Below are 19,204 nucleotides of genomic sequence, written 5' to 3' on the forward strand. Positions count from 1 at the left end.
AGTCGTATCATCTTAGAGGGGAAAGGGGGGGGGGGATATACCTCACTTTCAGTTCCTTACAACCATTGTAAATCAGGGAGGGGGGAGGTGTATACTACATCATTGACACGATTTACAAACCTATGAATGCAGTCTAATACCGCACTTCTTTATTTATTTATTCTTTCTTTTTTTTTTGCGATATAGCTGAGCGCGTCGGCCACAAACATAATAAGATTCAAGATACCGTTACATCAATGACTGCTTTTGATCGCAGTTGCTGTTCATTCATTCATAGCATACGATATAACATGCGCTGAGATTTTATGAGCAGCTGCACGGCTGCACTGGCATATTTGCGTCGAATATTTCTTTGTTATGATCGTATATCGTCAACATGTAAACAATAAACATTCCAAAAGAATTACTAATCACAAAGTTATGTAGCAAAATGATTGTCATTATGATAGTGCCATCCTTTGCTATCAATCTATTTGAGGCCTGGTGGCACTCTTTCCAAGGCTCCTCATGCGGAACTACTAAAAATTCAGCACTTAAAGGGACACATCGCACTGAAAGGAAAATTCGAAATCGTCTTGATATGGCCTCCGGAGAGTTTGTCTTATCACGCAAGGAGTATTCTATTCATTTTTATCCTGAGAATATGGGCAGGATTGCACTTCCTTTATCTTACCACGCACCTAAAAGATACTCCCCCAAAAGGATAGTGCCTGCTCTTCACTATATTGTATAGGCCATTCTTTGTGGGAGGCGATGTGTAATAAACCTCTCTGATCATCATCAAAATACGCAAACAAAAGTCAAGACTAAGGGGGTGAAAGCAAACTGACACACTCTTTCGTAATAGTGAACTGGTACGCAGATTCACATAATGTTTTATGTATACATAAAATCCTACAAAGTGTGCTGAATTAACCAGAAGTACAAGAAAAAACTAATACTGTTCTCTGCATATTTGCATATTCAGTGACTCTTTCTAGGACCGCAGTTGATCCTGAAAATGACGCACTCATTTCTAGTATCACCACTCGACTGTCCTAGAAAGATATTTACACGTTTAATCGAAATCAAATATAATTCAGAAGGGGAAAAAACTCCAGAAAGTGTAAATTCAAAGCTACAATTATATCTGTAATGGTCATCTTCTGTATAGTGCAAAATTCAAAATCATGCAATGATATTTCTTACGGACACCGATACATCATTACTGGCGTATTATTGGTATCATTTGATTTTGATCATCATGATAGTCAGTGACGGATATGTATACACAGGGTATATTATGAAACCGAACTGCACGAAAAGTCCATCTGGCTTGAAACATACAGAATGTAGACACTTCATATCAAGTCAAGCGTTAATTGACACATCGTTCTTGTCAATAGCACGTATTGATCACTCTCCTTCAAAGTAGGAGGATTATTCTCAGTTGAGAAGACAAGCTTTGAGGAACAGGAAGTGAGGTCACACCCAGACTGAATGGAGTACGTGAATGACCGACAGGCCAATGAACAAGGAAGCAGTAGGGATTGCCTTTAATAGCTAAGAACGACACAGAATGCAAAAATATGTTGTAAGGTTCTTTGTTGTTTGTTTGAACGGAAATATTCTTCACTCTTCCAGCCTATATTAACTGATGGTCGTATTATAAACTCTCTCGTAGTAAGCAATTAAGGAGAAAATAATTATATCTTATATAGGACTAGGTGTAGGAATGGGCGAGGAAAAGATGAGAATGGTGATTTATGTACTTCCAAAATTGTGTCCTTTGAAAGTCACTAACTCATGCAACAAAGAGGACCGGATCTCCGCGGACCACAGATTTTATGATGGCCTTCATAGTTACGTGACTCTGACGTCATCAAAATTTCGCTGCTTACTTAGTATGTTGACAAAAGCTCTTACTAAATTCTTGAATTAGCTATGAGGAATGTGTTCCCATTAACAGGATGCTTCCTGATTAACATGATGTCTTTATTGTGTAAAAAATAGAATAAATGAATAGTTGGAGGTGATCGAGAAAGGATAGTAAATATAATTCACGATAACAGCGAAGAGAGGTAATTTTCAGGTGACGTCACAGTCAGGTAATAAATGGCGGATACTGTTTGTGATAGTTATTTTCGAGCACGGTTCGTGTGTGTGCGTGCGTGCGTGTGTGTGTGTGTGTGTGTGTGTGTGCATTTAACATTGTAACAGATTCGGTGCTCTAGATTTATGCCTCTAATCAAAGTATCTTTTTTTTTCGGGATGACTTCCCTTTCTTACCTTTGTGTTGGAATAACAGCACCTGAATGAACACATCTCATGCTTCTATCACAATTTTGTGTTTTCTATTTGTCCACCAACAGGGCGGCTGTCAGTTTCCAGTTTCTCCAGACTTACGCATCCATTCAATCACAGGAATCATTATTTACTTCGTAAGTTATTTTTCGCACAATATTTTGAGACTCTATTGCGTCCCGTTGGAGTACGAGATCAATAGACAACGCAATTATTGTAACATGACGTCACTACCGCAGTGGTTTTTCATTTGCTGATTACACGCATACAAAACCAAATCCCTCTTGCATTTTGGGGTGAGGGGAAAGTCTAAACTATTCCTCAAAAAAAAAAAGAAAAAAGAAAAAGACCCAAAACTGCATCTCTTTGTTTGGCGAAAGAGCACACTTTTGAAGCTGCTTCCCTGAAAAACAGGGGAAAGCAAAACACACATACACACAAAAAACAAAACAAAACAAAACACAACACAACTCAACAGAAACAAACAACAAACAAATAAACAAACAAACAAACCAAGAACAAAAACTAATAGCAACAACAATAACTTCAATTATTGAAATATTGAAATAAAACACCCTTAGAGCAAAGGGTTAAAACTAAGAATGACTAAAATGTCTGAAGCAGGAATTTTTACGTCCCCGTAGGCTAAATAAAAATTTTTTTTGTACAATTTTTTTCCCACTGGGATATTTATCATTTTACATCAAATATATATTCATTTAAACACATAATACATCATAATATTTCAAACAAATTACTTTGAAAAACGGGCAACGAAATATCGTGACTCAGACCTTCTTAATAGGCCTACATATCAAGAGAACAGGTGTCTAAACAGACACCAATTGTAATACAAAATTAATTCACAAATTATTATCGTAATTACATTTATTCACAAACATTAATAGATTATAATGATTATTATGATAACAAACAATAAATTATCATTATTATTATTATCAAATTAATTCACAAACATGAATAAATCCTCATCTTCATACAGGAACAACGGATTTTAGACTGATATTCCGGTCTCTTCTACAACTCTAGCATTTCCTAGCTTTCCCAAAGATCGTATAGGGATTGTAACCATAATGGGGTTCCCCCGAGAAAGAAAAAGGAAAAAATACTAACCTTTTTCTCACAAAACCTTGATCTTGTCCGTACAACTTCTAACCTTCTAGATTTACTCGAATGCACACACGCCTTTCTACAGTTGCCACCGAAATGCAAATATAGCTGAAGGTCATGGTCTTTTTCCTCTATATTCGTTGGTATCTGAACGATGGGAAATATCATGTCAAAGTGAAAGAAGATCTGCGTTTCCCACTCGCTAGTTTGTATGTATCACAGTGTGCGTTAATCAGGCAGAAATATATTGTCAGACTTACGTAAGACATATTCAGGCCAATATTATCAGTACAAGTATTTCATTGTCATACATTGACAGGGTTAAAGGGATAGTATTGTATTGGTGGATATGAGGATTGGGCTTTTAACTTTTTGCAAGATACCAACCCCCATGAAATAGTGCAGAACATACCAATCTAAGAGGAATTCAAAGTTTATTTGATGAAAATCGGTTTTGGAATGGCTGAGACATCTAAAAACGAGGTAAAACAAAGCAATCGTAATAAAAGATGGGTCCGACCTTTTATTAGGATCACTATTTTTGGATATCTCAGCCATTTCAAAACCAATTTTCACCGAATAAATGTTGAATTCCTCTGGGAATTACATGCTCTTTCACATTTCAAAAGAGGTTTCTCATTATCTCACCAAGAAATGTAAGAAACCTGAAGTTAGGTCTCAACCCAAACTGTACAATACCTTTAATCTGTACAGACATGACTCTCTTTCATGTGTTTCAGTATACGAAAAGAAATCAAGAACGTGCACAGAATCCCCTGTACATGATTTTATTATACGAAACACTTACACGACTTGTGATCAGGTTATTGTTTAACTGCTAGATTCAAACTTGGCACGCTTTGAAAGCAAATATTTCGAACCATTATTGTTTGCCAAGACTCGATTAATTAACTTTGTCATCAAATTCTACGATTATCACTTCTTACAAGTTTTCTTTTTTATCAATTAATTGTTCGATGAGCTTGTGTGAGACTGTCAGGCAAAGCAAACTGCTATGCAACGTGTATAGAAATAGAGAAAGAAAGAGAAAAATGAGATGGATACACAACCACACACACACACACACACACACGCACACACACACACAAATATATATATATATATATATATATATATATATATATATATATATATATATATATATATACATAGCATGGGCATGGGAAAGACGACATGTCAGAGCTGTCCTTTGAAGTGCATCAGTAGTCACATTACATGTGACAATGCACCGAGTAATTTTACCTTCATACAGTCCCTTGTATTGGCAAAAGGCTTCTTTCAAACTTTCCGTTTTCTTTTCTCGTGTTCTTTTACGATCCGGCAGACAATTGGCATCAGATCTGAGGTCAAGGTATTCTTTCACGGACCAACACATCGAAACGGTTCAGGTATGGTAAATACATTAGGATCTCTTGAGACGGGACAGTGAAATCAGAGAGGTTGATGGTCTAGCATTAGGTCTATACCCTAGAACCTCTATTTAATGTGTAGCATGCCTAAATTGATCTTCTGTACAAAGTAAATTACTGTAGTATGATGATACTACTGTATTTTAAAACATTTTCATGACATGGATATGTCCTGCATAAAGTTTAATTTCGGAAATAAATTGATTAAGGCATGACATTTTTATGGGGCGCTGTGGCATGGTGGATAAGACTCCCGACTCCCGATCGGAGGACCCGAGTTCGAATCCCGCTCAGCGCATATGTCCTTGGACAAGATGTTCTTACCCACTATGTCCCTCTTGACCCAGGTGTATAAATGGGTACCTGGCAACGCTAGGGTAATAATAATAGCAGGGCCCTCTGGTAGAGCAGTGGTAACACTGAAGAGGCTACCCTGGGTAAATAAGACCTCTTATTATCATTGTTATTATTATTATTATTATTATTATTATTATTATTATTATTATCATTATTATTATTATTATTATTATTATTATTATCGCTCTGAAACACAAATCCTCCCTCCTTTTTTCTTTTCGTTGCTGTTTTTTTTTTATTTCTTATTCTTTTATAACATATTATATATATATATTTGCCGCTCCGGCGCCTCGGAATAAAACAGTAGCAACAACGACATTTTAGTACAGTTTTCTATTTCTGTTATTTCTTAATCATATAGGCATACCCCGCTTCCCTTATTTGGTACCGAGGACGAGTCTCGAGTATACTCGGGCAAGCGTCTATGGGAAATGCGTGTTGTAGCAAAATCAAACCGTCCTCAACGGGTTAAATCACCTTGTCTAAACTTCTGTCCGTTCTCCGTTTCTCTTTCACAAACACTGATTATCCGGGGCTTACAGCCAAACAAGCTTGTTTTCATGTAGGTCCCATACTTCTCTTTGTACAACCCCATTTCGATTTCGACCAGTTATCATTATACAAGTAATATTATTGTGTTATTATCATGTATATTTGCATATTGTTGACAAGGTAAAAAAACTTGTACTGTTATTTTTTTGTGCAATATTGCTATTATGAGAAGTATAAAATAAACTGAAACTGAAATTGAAATTGAAAGTTGCTGACGTCCAAAAGCAATGGTTTATATAGGCCTATTGGCGGCATGTGTGTGTATTGCACAGAAATAAAGGGGGGGGGGGGGGTGGTGCTCATTGAAAAGAAATTATACCATACCGCCAGTCAGGCGTTCACTTCACACATGAATACCAACCACCGTGACCACCATAATAACTAAAGTATGATCATTTGGGAATGGGCACAGATTAAAGACAGAATGGTCGGTTACTCTGACTTTATACACTGGTTGAAAAGCGACTCTACCTGAAATGCATGTGTGTTGCTAGATGGCGCACTTCACTTATCAAACGGGTTTCTCACGGTATAACATTATGTTGGAGCGATGCTCAGCCGAGGATATGAATATGCTTTAGGATTAGAGTTAGAGTTTACTCAGTTTATCACCCTAGGACACCGAGATCAACCTTACCCTAACTCTAACCCTAACCCTAAATCCTAAACTGAGTAAACTCTAATTCTAAATCCTAAAGCATATTCATTTCCTCGGCTGAGCATCGCTCCAGCATGCATTATGCTACCGTCTCTCACGCAGGTCCTGAAAAAAAGGACCATTCCCAGCCGTATCGCTCCTAATATTTTTGGATTCTCTGAATTTCCATGTGTATCTAAAGTTGCCATTTAATTGGAATCTGAATCATTGATTGGTATTACACTGTTTTTTTTTTTAATTATTGATGTAAATTTTGAGCAATGGTTAACAGAATTTATGTAGCATTGGATATAAAATTTGATTTGATTTGAACAGAATAGAATATAATAGAATAGAATAGAACAGAACTGAATAAAATTGATTCAAATTAAATTGAATTAAATTAAATCAAATCGAGTTAAATTAATTCAAATTGAATTAATTTGAATTAGATCAAATTGAATTGCACTGAATTGAATTCAGTTGAATTTGTCAACACTAGATAGTTAAATACCATCTGTTGTGTTTTTTTCCCTTCACTAATAACAGGTTTCAGAAGCGGAAAATGGAGCCATCCAGGTGGACTTTGCCCTCGATATCGACACAACGAATAACGGACAAATTACGAATAGAGGTCGGCTGAGCAATGACGTGAGTTTATTCAGCACCACTTAGAGTGATAATAGTATTGATGATGACTGGGATAGTAACAATGATTATATTAATTATAATGACTACAGCCATGATATTGCTTATGATAATTATAACGATAAACGTGATGATAACATAATATGATAACAAAAATGATATAATGATCGTAATAATGATAATAATAATAAGAATACACTGTAAGAAAATTAATGGCATGATATACGAAAAAAAAAAAAACCCAGGAAATTTAGTTGATATCGTCAATGCATAAAACATGAATTGTGTTGGCATTCTTGTGTGTCAATTCACAGCTAAGTTCCATCTATCTATCTGTCTATCTACTAATATTTATTTGTCTAACTGTAGCATTATCCAGACAAGACAGAGTGTCGGTGACGTGACTATGTCGTCATGAGCCACTAGTCTCTGTTGAGTTTGATTACAAAATATTACACTTTGGTATTCTTTTTTTTTTTAAACAATGAGAAATATCCATATGATTGTTCACAAGGTACACTATTTCTTGTTAGAATGTAATTATTTTGCAATTCCGAAACAGGTAGTCTTATAATGAATACCTCGGCAGACAACATCAAGTATGGACGCAAATACAATTTATGCATGCAATCTAAACCTTTCTCATTTCTTTCCCTTCACCTCACTTATATAGTTATCGTCATCGACGTATATTTTTCTTTTCACCAACTCGTCGGGGACTCCGCAGACATACCTGGTCGACGGAGACTCGTCGTCGGTGTCGCCATCCTTTTGGGACCAATGGCACCAGTATGCACCGGACGTCTTCCTCGCCATCATAGTTATGCTCGGAGTCTTCGCCGTTTTCTGTGCTGCAGCGCACTGCATCGTGAGTCACGAGTAACGTCGCGGGGGGGGGGTAGACGACAAGACCTCGTATCTATAAAATTTCAAATGCTCAGGAGAGCAAAAATTGATAAATAAAAAAAAAATTAATTGATAAGTAAATAAATGGATGAATAAATAAATAAATAAATGAACAAATTAAAAAAAACCCAAAAAACATGGCAGCCAAAGCACTGTATCAAATGGGACAGCCTTTCCTTTCACATGCCGTGGTGGCTTCATTTTTGGCGTAAGACAGTTACGATTTTGACAGGACATAATTATCATCTCTGATTATTTGACCATTAATTCATAAAATCATTCGCATCTTCACCGAAAATTTGAGATACAGGGTCTTGTTACCCCAGCGACGATAAGTCGATGTTTAAAGTTAATTTTTGATTAAAAACAAGCATGGACTCATCGGTAAAAGCTTGGGATTGAGAGAGAAATAATGTGTGTTCAGACTTCATCAATAAACATTTAAATTTGTTGAAGATAATATGCAAGCCAGCATGGAAGGCGACTTGTTATACGCTGTCAACTTAGCAAGCTTATGTGTTGGTGCCAAAATGTAACAAAAAAAAAAAAGGAAGATATATCTATTCTACTCTGCAAAGAAAACATTGGAGGAAATTAAAATAAAGGAACCAAGAATTACTAAAATTAAAATCTGTATACGCTGTGGACGAGGGGTAAAGAGTAAACGTTGCCATCTTGTAATACGCACCACTGTAAACACACAATGAGTCCCGGACGAGCCCCCAAAAATTAACAAATAGCCTACTTGAAATAGAGTGCCAGAGGAAGGCGTCCTACATTATGTTGAGTCAGTCTGTATTCGCAGTAGCTTTTTTAATAATTGAGAAGCTCCTTTCCAAAAAGTGTTGAATCTACTATTGAATGTAAGGAGAAAAACCTGGAGTTTTATTTCACATGCTTGTTTTCATGCAATGACTTTATGTCCCATGATAGTACCCCGAAATGGGAAAAAAGAAATGTGCCTCTCAAAAATCTACGTGTCTATACCGAATTTTAAGGAATCTTTCTCTCTCTCTCTCCCTCTCTCTCTATCGTTGATTTAGCGCCTTTTTAACAAATATTTTAGCACGGTGATATGCAACACATAAAGTTGTTTTAGTGAAAAATTCTGTGACTTTGGGTCTTTTTCTGAGATGATTTGTTATCTTTCACATTCCCCTCCTTCTTCCTCCATCTCTTTAAAGAATTTATTTGCAAAGAAATGAGACATTTTGCATCTAATAATCAAGTGATAATTATGTGGGTCATCTGAAAAGCTATATACAGGCATGAAAGCTAGCCAGCCTCGCCTTACTCTGGGGTCAGAGTGCGGTCAGGCAGTGTTAGGCATGAGCACGGGTTTTTGATCGGATCCTGCTGGATTTAGCACCTTTTGGAATAAAACAGACACAGAGTTAGCACATTTTGGAACAAGACTTATTTTACTGCCAACATGGTTTCACCATTTTTTACGAGAATTTCAGTACTTTGAAGAGTTCTCTCTTAATTTCTAGGACTTAAATTTTAAATCTTTCTTACGACTTAAAATATTTTAAGTCTTTAAGACTTATTTTAGGTGGCTTCGATTAAAAGTTGAGTGTCGAAGCTGTTCGCAATCTAAATCTAACAAGGACTTAAACTTTCAGCCAATCAGATGACTTGTAAATGACGTCATGCGCTATCTTGAACCGCCTAAAACCGGAATTGGCGCTGGCCGTCCAGACACTTTGCTTCATGCGATGCTAGATAGCGTAGTCATACACACACATTCAGTGCACAATATGTGTATGTACTTGTACCTACCATGTTTGCAAACAAACGCTATTGACTCGAACAGTTGAGTTGGTCTTGAAGGCAGAAGTCATGCAGGCCGGAGTTTTTTGAGGGCATGATCTGACGGAAGCTTGACCAAGTTGCTTAAAGGTGAGCATATTACTGTATGAATGCTTAAGAATGTGTTTGATAACTCTGGGACTCAGTAACCAAAGATAAAAGATGTTAAGATGTGCAGTAACCGCCCTACATTTTTGGCGAGTTTGAGCCTTGCCGCTGTATACAGCGCTGTCCATCCCTGAAGCGCCAGTGCTAACGTTAGCTGTTCATGGCTAATTAGTAATGTGTCTATCCAAACATTGTAACAAGTTACATGAAGGCTAACGTTATACTTGTATTGTGGGGGCTCTATTTCGGTGAAACTGCAAGTACAAGTGTAATAATACAGGGACTCTTATAAAGCGCCCATTCTACCTAATGATTTACGATGTTGGTGTCTTGACTGAAAGGTAAAGCTATGGGCATAACAGGCTACTGTAGCGTAGGCCTAACTGTCGTCTAACACTGAGTCACAGTAGGCACCTAACAAGTTAGTGTCAGTTCACCCCTTCCTACACTCTTGTAAATGTAAGGTTTAATTTATCAATTTCTACGTAGAAAGGCACAGTTCTAGGCCTTATCATGCCCTATGCTGTGATAAAATGTAGGGCATATGCTGTTAGATGGGTTTTATTTTTAACGTTGTGTTTAGGCCACCAATAGTACGTAGACCCTATATGGGCGCTACAATAGAACTGCGACCAGCCCAAACACGAAGCCCCCTGTGTGATGAGCGCCCCAGGGTTTAGGGCGCCAATGTTGCAATGCCAGTGCAGTGGCGTCAAGCTCTGAACTTTAAAAACTTCTATCGTATGGGCCATATTGGCTGACATCACCAATTTCTATTGACTCCCATATTAAAATAGGGGGTCTACAATTAATAAACAGTTTCTGTTCCACTGCATGACTAGGTCTACTGAGTCTGATGTCACAATGAACAATTACCTTTGGCGTGTGCACTCAACACTCTTACTATCAAGCGTGCATCATGTCACTCATTTTACTGGAATAATCAACTTCAATGCTACTTGCACTCGGCTGCGTACATGTGTATGTAATGTGAATGTGCTACTGATTTGCATTCCATGAAAATGCTTCTACTATTATTACTACCACTCAGTAGTAGGCCTGGACACCTAGGCCTTATGGTTGCCATTTCTGCACTGAATTCAAGACTCTTTCTTGAACTAGTAAGTCTGTTAGTGTTATTGTTGAAGGCGTTGTATGAAACAAATAATGTATGGAATTAACTCGTGCAATGGAACAAGATTTCGCACCTGGATAAAGGTAATCTACTCCAGTCTTTCTCTTTGTAGCATAATCAATGTGGTGATCTGTGTTTGAGTAGAAGGATCTAGACTTAAAAATTCTACAGATCTACACTTCTGGCTGAGATGTATGCATTAAGCATCACATACACCAGTGAGAGAATGTAGTGAAGTTTTACAATATATGAGGCCTTTTTTATTTTTTACTTTTAATATTTTTTAAGATAAAGGGAATGCAAATTACCTGTTATTTGTATAATTTGTACTCCAAGGAGTACTCTGTCAGGACTATCCCTTCTTGGTGTTTAGATATGCAAGACATCCCTAGTATTTCTAAAAATTGATTTTAACGATAACATCTGAAACAAAAATCAGAGATATCGGTCTCATTTTTTCCTCCAGCATGAAATACAACCCTCGAGACCAATAAGAAATAATTAATTACATAAAAATCTAGAAGTGTGGCTATGACGACCGTTTATACCCCGAAGCATATTTGTTTTCTTCCTTTTTTTTTTGGTCAAGCGTTTCTGTTTTTCATTTTCCACTTCCTTATCACTGATATTTCACAGTTTTTGTGTTTATTTTCAGATCAATGCGGACTTTGCCCAGTTGGACCGAGAAAAGTGCAGGAGATGGTGAACAGATGGGGGCTATTTTATGTCAATAGAATCTTGCACTTGCCAAGCGAAACCACCCTTAGTTGCAAGACATCGTAAGAAGATGTGAAGACATGGATGGAGACAGTAAGTCCTTCCGCCAATCCTCATAGATCTTGTGGCATTGATTATAATTACTGGAACAATTTCTGTCCAAAGTGTAAGAGTAAAACTTACTCATTTGTTTATGCTTCATTGCTATTACACATTTCAGGAAAGTGAATGTGCACAAGTTTGCTCTTCGTAGACTGATATTGATAATAAGTCGAAAACTGAATGTTAGGGATTGTCAGAGCTGATACAATACGTCATATCTAATATGTTAAAGAGAATGGGTGAAATACTTAAAGTTGAAAAAAAAAATGTATTGTGTTCCATTCTATAGGAATTTTGTGGAATGTCACTACTTGCAGCGATGCTTCACAGACCCAACATCCCCATGTAGAAGAAAGGGAGAGGACCTCTCATGCTCCCGAGGGATGCCCAGCAGTACCTGGTGCAGAATGACTATGTGCCTGTAAGTACAGTATATGCTTAATGTTTATAGACTTGAAATCAGTTCATGATCAAATCACTGAGCTTCCAATTTTGAGAATTATCAATATGCATGTTTCATTGGGCTTTTAAGTACCAGCTCATGTTTAGAGAAGAATATTTGAGCTTCGTATCTTACAAAGCAAGACTCGTGTAGAATCTGCATGTACTCAGTAACAGGTGGAATTTAAAAATCTGAATTTCTCATGCTGTCGTGAGAAATGCAAAGTTTTCTTCTCTGATATATCAGTGTTTTTGAAGCGATTCTTCTCAAACAAACTTTAGAACATTCAGCAATGAGTATTGTGAAGGGGTATCTACCGTGTTTTGACAGTTTTCTTTTAAATTCATTAAATTACGGATTGAAAATGCATGCTGACTTCTATTGATTTGTAATAATATGTACATCAAATATCTTATGAGTCTGGAACATGTAAATATCAAGTAGGCCCCACCCCGATGATGGCAAAAAGTAATCTGATTTCTGGGAATTTTTTTCAAGGCTTTGAGGTTTACCAGATCAGTGAGACAAAATGTTTTAAAATAATATGTTCCGAAATATATCAGAAATATTTACTTGTACATCACAAACTAAAAGTTATGTGATGAATATGTTATTAGTACATTGTATTTAAGATCAATATGTAAAATTATATTTTAATATTTTTTTCCCTCCAGAGTGCCCTCTCACTGAGAACTTAACTTCCCTCTATGTGATGCAAAGTTTATTTGATAATAATAATGCAGCCTTTGTCATTTGCTCAAACGATTCAAGTGAAATTTAGTTCGAAATATCAGTACTGCTATACATGTTTAATCTCTTTTCAGGTAGGAACCAATGTTCATGGCATTGCTGATGCAGAGACTCCAACCCCAGCCCCAAGCATCTTCTGATCTGGAGATTCTCCCACCTGAAAGCCCTAACAAACGGGAAACGCCAAGTTGATCCGCGCGAAACGTATACATCACGAGCGAGAAGCGCAAAGTTCAGTGATGCTAAAGATGCCACCTTCAGCCAGCCCTGCTTAGTCAGATAAGGGAGTGACTAGACGTACATCCAGTATTTTCTCATCCTGGACAAGACCATACTAAGTCCAGGCTGGAGATGACCGGAAGCAAGAATTTGACAGACTCTTTAAAGCCCACTGTGTCTTCATCGTCAAATATGCTTGGGTGCTTGAAGCATTCTTTGATTTTGTGGCGGCATATTCATGTACTGCTACAATCCCGAGTGAGGGCTTCGTTCTGGGCATTAGCCACGAACTTCAAGAACACGTCAGTGTATGATGCTAGTAAGATTTTCCGACATTGTGCCACAAACCCATGCACACAAGAAGCATATCTGACTTGCCCTGATGTGCAGCAAAGTTTTCTTAATTTTCGGTGAATTCTTAAATCAAAGTAACACAGGTAAAATGCTGCAATGTTTCCTTTGAAGATACTATCATGCATAATGTTTGACTCATGGATATTGAGTTATGTTATGTGTGCCTCACTTTTCCATTTATATTGAGCTACAAATCCATGCACACAAGAAGCATGTCTGTCATGCCCTGGTTGTAGTAAAGTTTCCTTGTAATTTTTTTGTGTGCATTTTTAAATGAAAATAACACAATAAGGAAAGTTAATGCCGCAATGTTTCCTTTAGAGGTGCTATCATGTATGTGTGTGCCTCACTTTTGCATTTGCATTGCTACGTGAACATTTAAACAGTATTTCAAGTTTTTATACATGTCCAGTTTCAATTTATTTATTGTTCATCTTTGGCTTGTTTTCTGTATATTATGTCTGGTTGATGATGAAAAAAAAAAAAGTAATGCCAGATCCGCATTGATTTAAATTGAAAGAAGAAAGTTTAAGTTCCCCTGAACAATTTTGTAATTATTCAACGATTACCTAATTTTCATCACTCCCACAGTGTTGTTGAGCCATTGTCCATCACATTTATTGAGCGCTGATTTGTTGCTATTTTCATTATGACATTGTGGCTAAACACTTTAATATGAAACTCTCTATTTATAAAGAAATAAACTTTGGTTTTCCAGCCAAAGTATGTGCTTGAACCCACGAGGAAGGATAGATTCAGTGCAGATGGGCACCTTAAACAAATTTAGAGCATTTGACTTGAAATTTGGCACACATGACCACTATGGTATATAGATATGGAAACAATGTGGTGAGCAATGCGTTGCCATGGTAACAGCTTTTTTTAAACCAAAAAACATACAAAAATATTGTGGATTCAGCTAACTTCCTTTAGTCTTCGAGCATTTAGCTAGAAATTTGGCACAAAAGACCACTGTGGTATGAAGATGTGTAAACGTATTCTTTCGTAAGTGTCGATCAATGTGTTGCCATGGTAACGGCATATTTTGAATGAAAATCATACAAAAATATTGTGGATTCAGTTAACTCCCTCACTCTTTGAGTAATTGGCTTGACATTTGGCACATGCAACAACTTTAGCATATAGATGTGCAAACTTAATCTTTCATCAATGGTGAACAATGCGTTGCCATGGTAACAGCATCTTTTCACTAAAATGCATACAAAGATATTGTGGATTCATGTAACAACCTCAGTCTTTGAGCATTTAGCTTGAAATTTGGCACACCTGACCACTATGGTACGTACATGTGCAAACTTAACCTTTCGTCATTGTTGATCATTGTGTTGCCATGGTAACAACATAGTTTGAATGAAAATCATACAAAAATATTTTGGATTCAGGTAACTCCCTCAGTCTTTGAGCATTTGGCTTGAAATTTGGCACATGCAACCATTGTAGTTCAGAAATATGCAAACTTCATATTTCATCATTAAACAATCTGTTGCCATGGTAACGGTGCATTTTCCATGAAAATCATACAAACATTTCGATTCTCCTGTCTCTGTTTAGAGCATTTTGGCTTCAAATTTGGCACATGTTACCTCTACATTACCTAGATGTGCAAAAAATCTTTTGTCAGTGGGGAAAATGTGTTGCCATGGTAACAGTATATTTTGCATGAAAATGATACACTAATGTGAATTCAACTAAACCCCTCACCCTTTTAGCATTTAGCTTGAAATTTGGCACATATGACGGCTATGATATAGGGCCTATAGTTGTGCAAACTTCATTTTTTTCTTAATGTCCAACATTGTGTTGCCATGGTTACACAATTTTTAGTAAAAACCATAGAAATCGTCAGTTTATCTATCTTGCTCACTCAGTTTTTGAGCAATTGATTTGAGAGGTGGAACAGTGCATTGCCATGGTATTTTTTTTCTTTATTAAAAAGTAAGAAAAAATAATCCTGGTTGAGCTAATTCCCTCAATTGTGGGTGGGGGTATATTAATCACAATGAGTGATAATTCTAGTTAAAAATTCAGATTGCATCACTTCAACATAGTGCTTTGTTACGAGATATGACATCAAAGTAATTAAGAAACTAGTGGTCCATCTCACTTGAACAGTCTCTTGAGATGGTTCCCTGTCATCAGTTGAGATTGATTCTTAAATATCAATAGATTAAGCAGGAATTTGTATATTCTTTTGTCAAACATTTTGTCTACCAAAATGCAGTATGGAAATGTACTTATGTAAATCCATTTCAGACAATCGATATTCAAGGAATTTTAGAAGTAAGTTTAGAATGTTAACTGTTATTTGAGCTTCTTAATGTTTTAAGGTGAATTTACTTCAGAGTTTACATAGATCTTGCTCCCTACTGTTATATGTAATACAGTTTGGATTCAATTGTAAATTTTCCCTACGGAATAGTGGAAAAATTAGAGAAGTCTGGTAAGAAGTAAGGAAATGTAACACGTTTTCAGAAAACATTTCTTGACTAGTCCGTATGAATATGCAAATACATGCAGGTGAAAAATGTAAAAATTTTGAAGGAATGACATCATCAATTCCCTCATTTGGACGTTCATAAAGACTGGACAAGATCTGTTTTCTGGAAATGTGTGAAATTGAAAAGAGGCATATCTTCCTTATTTCGTAGCTGATTTTCATAGTCTTTACACCATTCTGTGTAGGGAAATTTCTTCTCTTTTCTAATTTCATTACACTAATTTTGGCCTTTACTTCCCTCTTGATTAAATTTATACTATGCATCATTCCAAAAAATCAAATAATTCTTTAAATTGCATGCATGGGACGTACAAAGCGTGTAAATCTAAACGTCAACTTAATGGAGGCTGTATTGTTTATTACACAGCATCATTTCTAAAATTTAAGTTATTAGAATTCATATATAATCTTACATTTGTTCATAGTTTCCATCTTACGACTTAACGATGCTCACCAGGGAAAGAAATACATAAAATGAAAGTGAATCAAGTCGTATGGAGTCGTCTTGCAAGATTTAAAAAAAAAAGTGAAAAAAGTAATCTATTTGGCAATGAAGGTTCCAGTCGTCTAGTAACTTGTTTACAGAACACAGTGAAAGAAGCATCAGTAACATGAATGTGAAGATGTGACCATCTGAGACTATTGCAAAATATGCTCTGTTTTCATCATGTCGTATTTCATTTTTTCTGGAGCCTACATGTGTATGACAATCATCTCTATATTTTGTAACTTATCGATGTTTGTGAAAAATGCATCAGTGTGATTTTGTTAAAATAAATAGACCTTTACATGTGAAGAAAGTGCATCAATTGGCTGTCATTTTCAGTAGTCTGAGTTTAAATCCATGATGGATTTATTTGAAATAAATCCAAGGAAGGCTTAAAATAAGTCTTTTATCGTTTAAATCCAAGCTGGATTTATTCTAAAAACAAGTCTAAGAAAGATTTAAATGTAATCTAATAAGACTTAAAAAATAAATCCTATAGACTTGAAATTTAAGTCGAACATAGACTTAAATTTTTAAATCCTAGCTAAGACTTACTTTTAAGTCCTAAGGTTTTGTCCGTATCTACAGTCCGCTAGGACTTAAAGAAATAAATCCTTAGGACTTAAAAATAAATCCTAGAAATTAAGAGAGTTTACTGTATGGACCTACTAAAATTAATACATTATACTATCAAAAAGTCCAATTTGATGAATAAAGGACTGAACACCTTTTGGAAAGGAACTTTTCACTTTCTCGTCACACGAGACGTTGAGCATTCAAAACCATATGACTAACACATTCTCAACATTTTTCCTCGCCTCAGAGGATCTACGGAAGGAGGAGGAGGATGAAGTACTCGACGGATCGTGATCAGATGGTGAGTCGACCTGCCGCCGATCACGCCAACGGCATCGACAACGAGGGTTTCGTCGTGGAGATGACCGAAATCTACACTATAACGGTATGTAGGCAGGAAAATACGATGATTTAAAGACTGAGTGTTCGCACATGTATTAACCAATTAGTAATGCCTGTGATTTTGTGATATGCAGATGTTGTTACTGTTGTTGGGTATGGTCATCATATTCAGCTGTCAAGAATATTTTATATTATTGTCGCCCACAAAATGATTAACGAAGTTATGATAGAATTGATTTCATTATCATCAGCTGATTATTGTTGTCATTATCGCTGTGCTCAGTTGTTCAGGGCAGTCATTTACCTCTTGAAAGAATTTATCAGATTTTTCACCAATAACAAACTCTACGTAATTATTCTGTAGGACATGCATATTGCTGTCACAGGCTCACAGCCGTAAACTCCTCTCCCAATAATTGGTGTTGTCCGATTTAGGAATGAGTCGTTTGTAATCTATATCTGCATTGCCAGTTGTATGTAAAATTATTCTCCGTTATCTTTAACCTTTTAATCTCGATATAACGCAGACGGCTGGGGCTACACCAATCCCAACGCGAGCGCAACCACCAGTGGAACCCGTAGTCGTGCCGACACCCACAAGAACAGAAGAGAGAGTTCCAGAAGTCCCACCTGCCCAAAACCTTACTCCTGCACCGGGAACGATCTCTTCAAAACCAAACTCGCCCTCACCGACCGTGACTCCGCCCCCGTCTCCTCCCAAATCAGCTTTATCCACCACTCCCACGATCAAATCTTCAGAAACAAACAATTCATCGGCGAAATTGTCCTCGTTAAGACTCTCAAAGGCTGCCCTGTCTTCTTTACAATCTTCCCCCGACGGAGACACACCTGCCCCGAGGCCACCCGGCTCGCCCAGCTTAGTTCAACGCGTTGCAGCCATACCCGGGTCCGTGCGATCTTTGCCACAGTTTCTGGGCGTGTCCACTCACAGTTCGCCAGCCTCCTCCCGAAGAACTTCGATGGCCGCGGAGCCTTCCATCTATGCGCGTTTGCTCTTCTCCAGCTACTCTGTACCACCTAAAAAAATTTACGATTACGTATGATTTTGGGAGCTGAAGTAATTCTGCAACAAGGGGCAAACGTGTGACAAAGGAGAGCTGGATTTTCTTCTTGGATTTCTTGTTTCCCCTCAAGGACAGCGCAAGGACAGGAACTTCAGCGGTCTCACGCAGGTTCCCATCTATAGAGGTTAATCGAAGTGAACTTGATGGCGCGAGTCCGTTCGAGCATCCTTATGTGACTGACGCAAGCTTGTCATCCGATAGACTCATCACTGCTGTCTCTAACAAGGTTTTATATTTCTCCTCTAAAACACAATTGGGATCGGATGTTGACTGCGTGCAATATGATGGAGAACAGTGACTCCCGTTGACTTTCTCTCGCTCGTCATCACAAACAGCGATAACCTGTTGTCATCATCGTTTACCGTATTCGTAATCTCTCCGTTGTCTGTTACCACCGTTACCGATCAACTCCCCCCCCCCCCCCCCCCGCCCCGATTGGTATCATCGTTATGATGATTGTTCAGTGTTTTCTTCGTAGACATCAGAGTGTTGGTGCTGATATTACATGCCCCCTTTTTTTGTCGAGATACAACTCCAAGAGCCACAACGCCACAGTTATCCTCATGTTAAATTGTTTTTTTTTAAGTCTATTTACGTACACATGTTAATTTTT

General features: G+C 37.2%; 1 protein-coding gene and 1 long non-coding RNA gene across 2 annotated transcripts; both read left to right on the forward strand.

Annotated features, from left to right (window-relative positions):
• Positions 1-1,479: 1,479 nt before the first annotated feature.
• LOC140230809 (uncharacterized) lies at positions 1,480-18,981 on the forward strand. The gene is made up of 7 exons (XM_072310988.1): positions 1,480-1,484; positions 2,352-2,420; positions 4,760-4,823; positions 6,940-7,041; positions 7,712-7,917; positions 17,429-17,549; positions 18,034-18,981. The coding sequence occupies exons 1-7, from the start codon at positions 1,480-1,482 to the stop codon at positions 18,568-18,570; spliced, it is 1,104 nt and encodes a 367-aa protein (XP_072167089.1). The 3' UTR covers positions 18,571-18,981.
• Positions 11,411-13,983, forward strand: LOC140235307 (uncharacterized). The gene is made up of 3 exons (XR_011901691.1): positions 11,411-11,809; positions 12,108-12,239; positions 13,085-13,983. It is a non-coding gene; the product is annotated as an uncharacterized lncRNA (long non-coding RNA).
• Positions 18,982-19,204: the final 223 nt, after the last annotated feature.

This window comes from Diadema setosum, chromosome 1 (assembly GCF_964275005.1).
Source record: "Diadema setosum chromosome 1, eeDiaSeto1, whole genome shotgun sequence".
Classification (NCBI taxonomy): Eukaryota; Metazoa; Echinodermata; class Echinoidea; order Diadematoida; family Diadematidae; genus Diadema; species Diadema setosum.

Coding starts and splice junctions, on each gene's coding strand:
- LOC140230809 (XM_072310988.1), top strand. Junction 2,421..4,759: donor CAGGAATCATTATTTACTTC/GTAAGTTATTTT, acceptor ACGATCCGGCAG/ACAATTGGCATCAGATCTGA. Junction 4,824..6,939: donor AACACATCGAAACGGTTCAG/GTATGGTAAATA, acceptor CACTAATAACAG/GTTTCAGAAGCGGAAAATGG.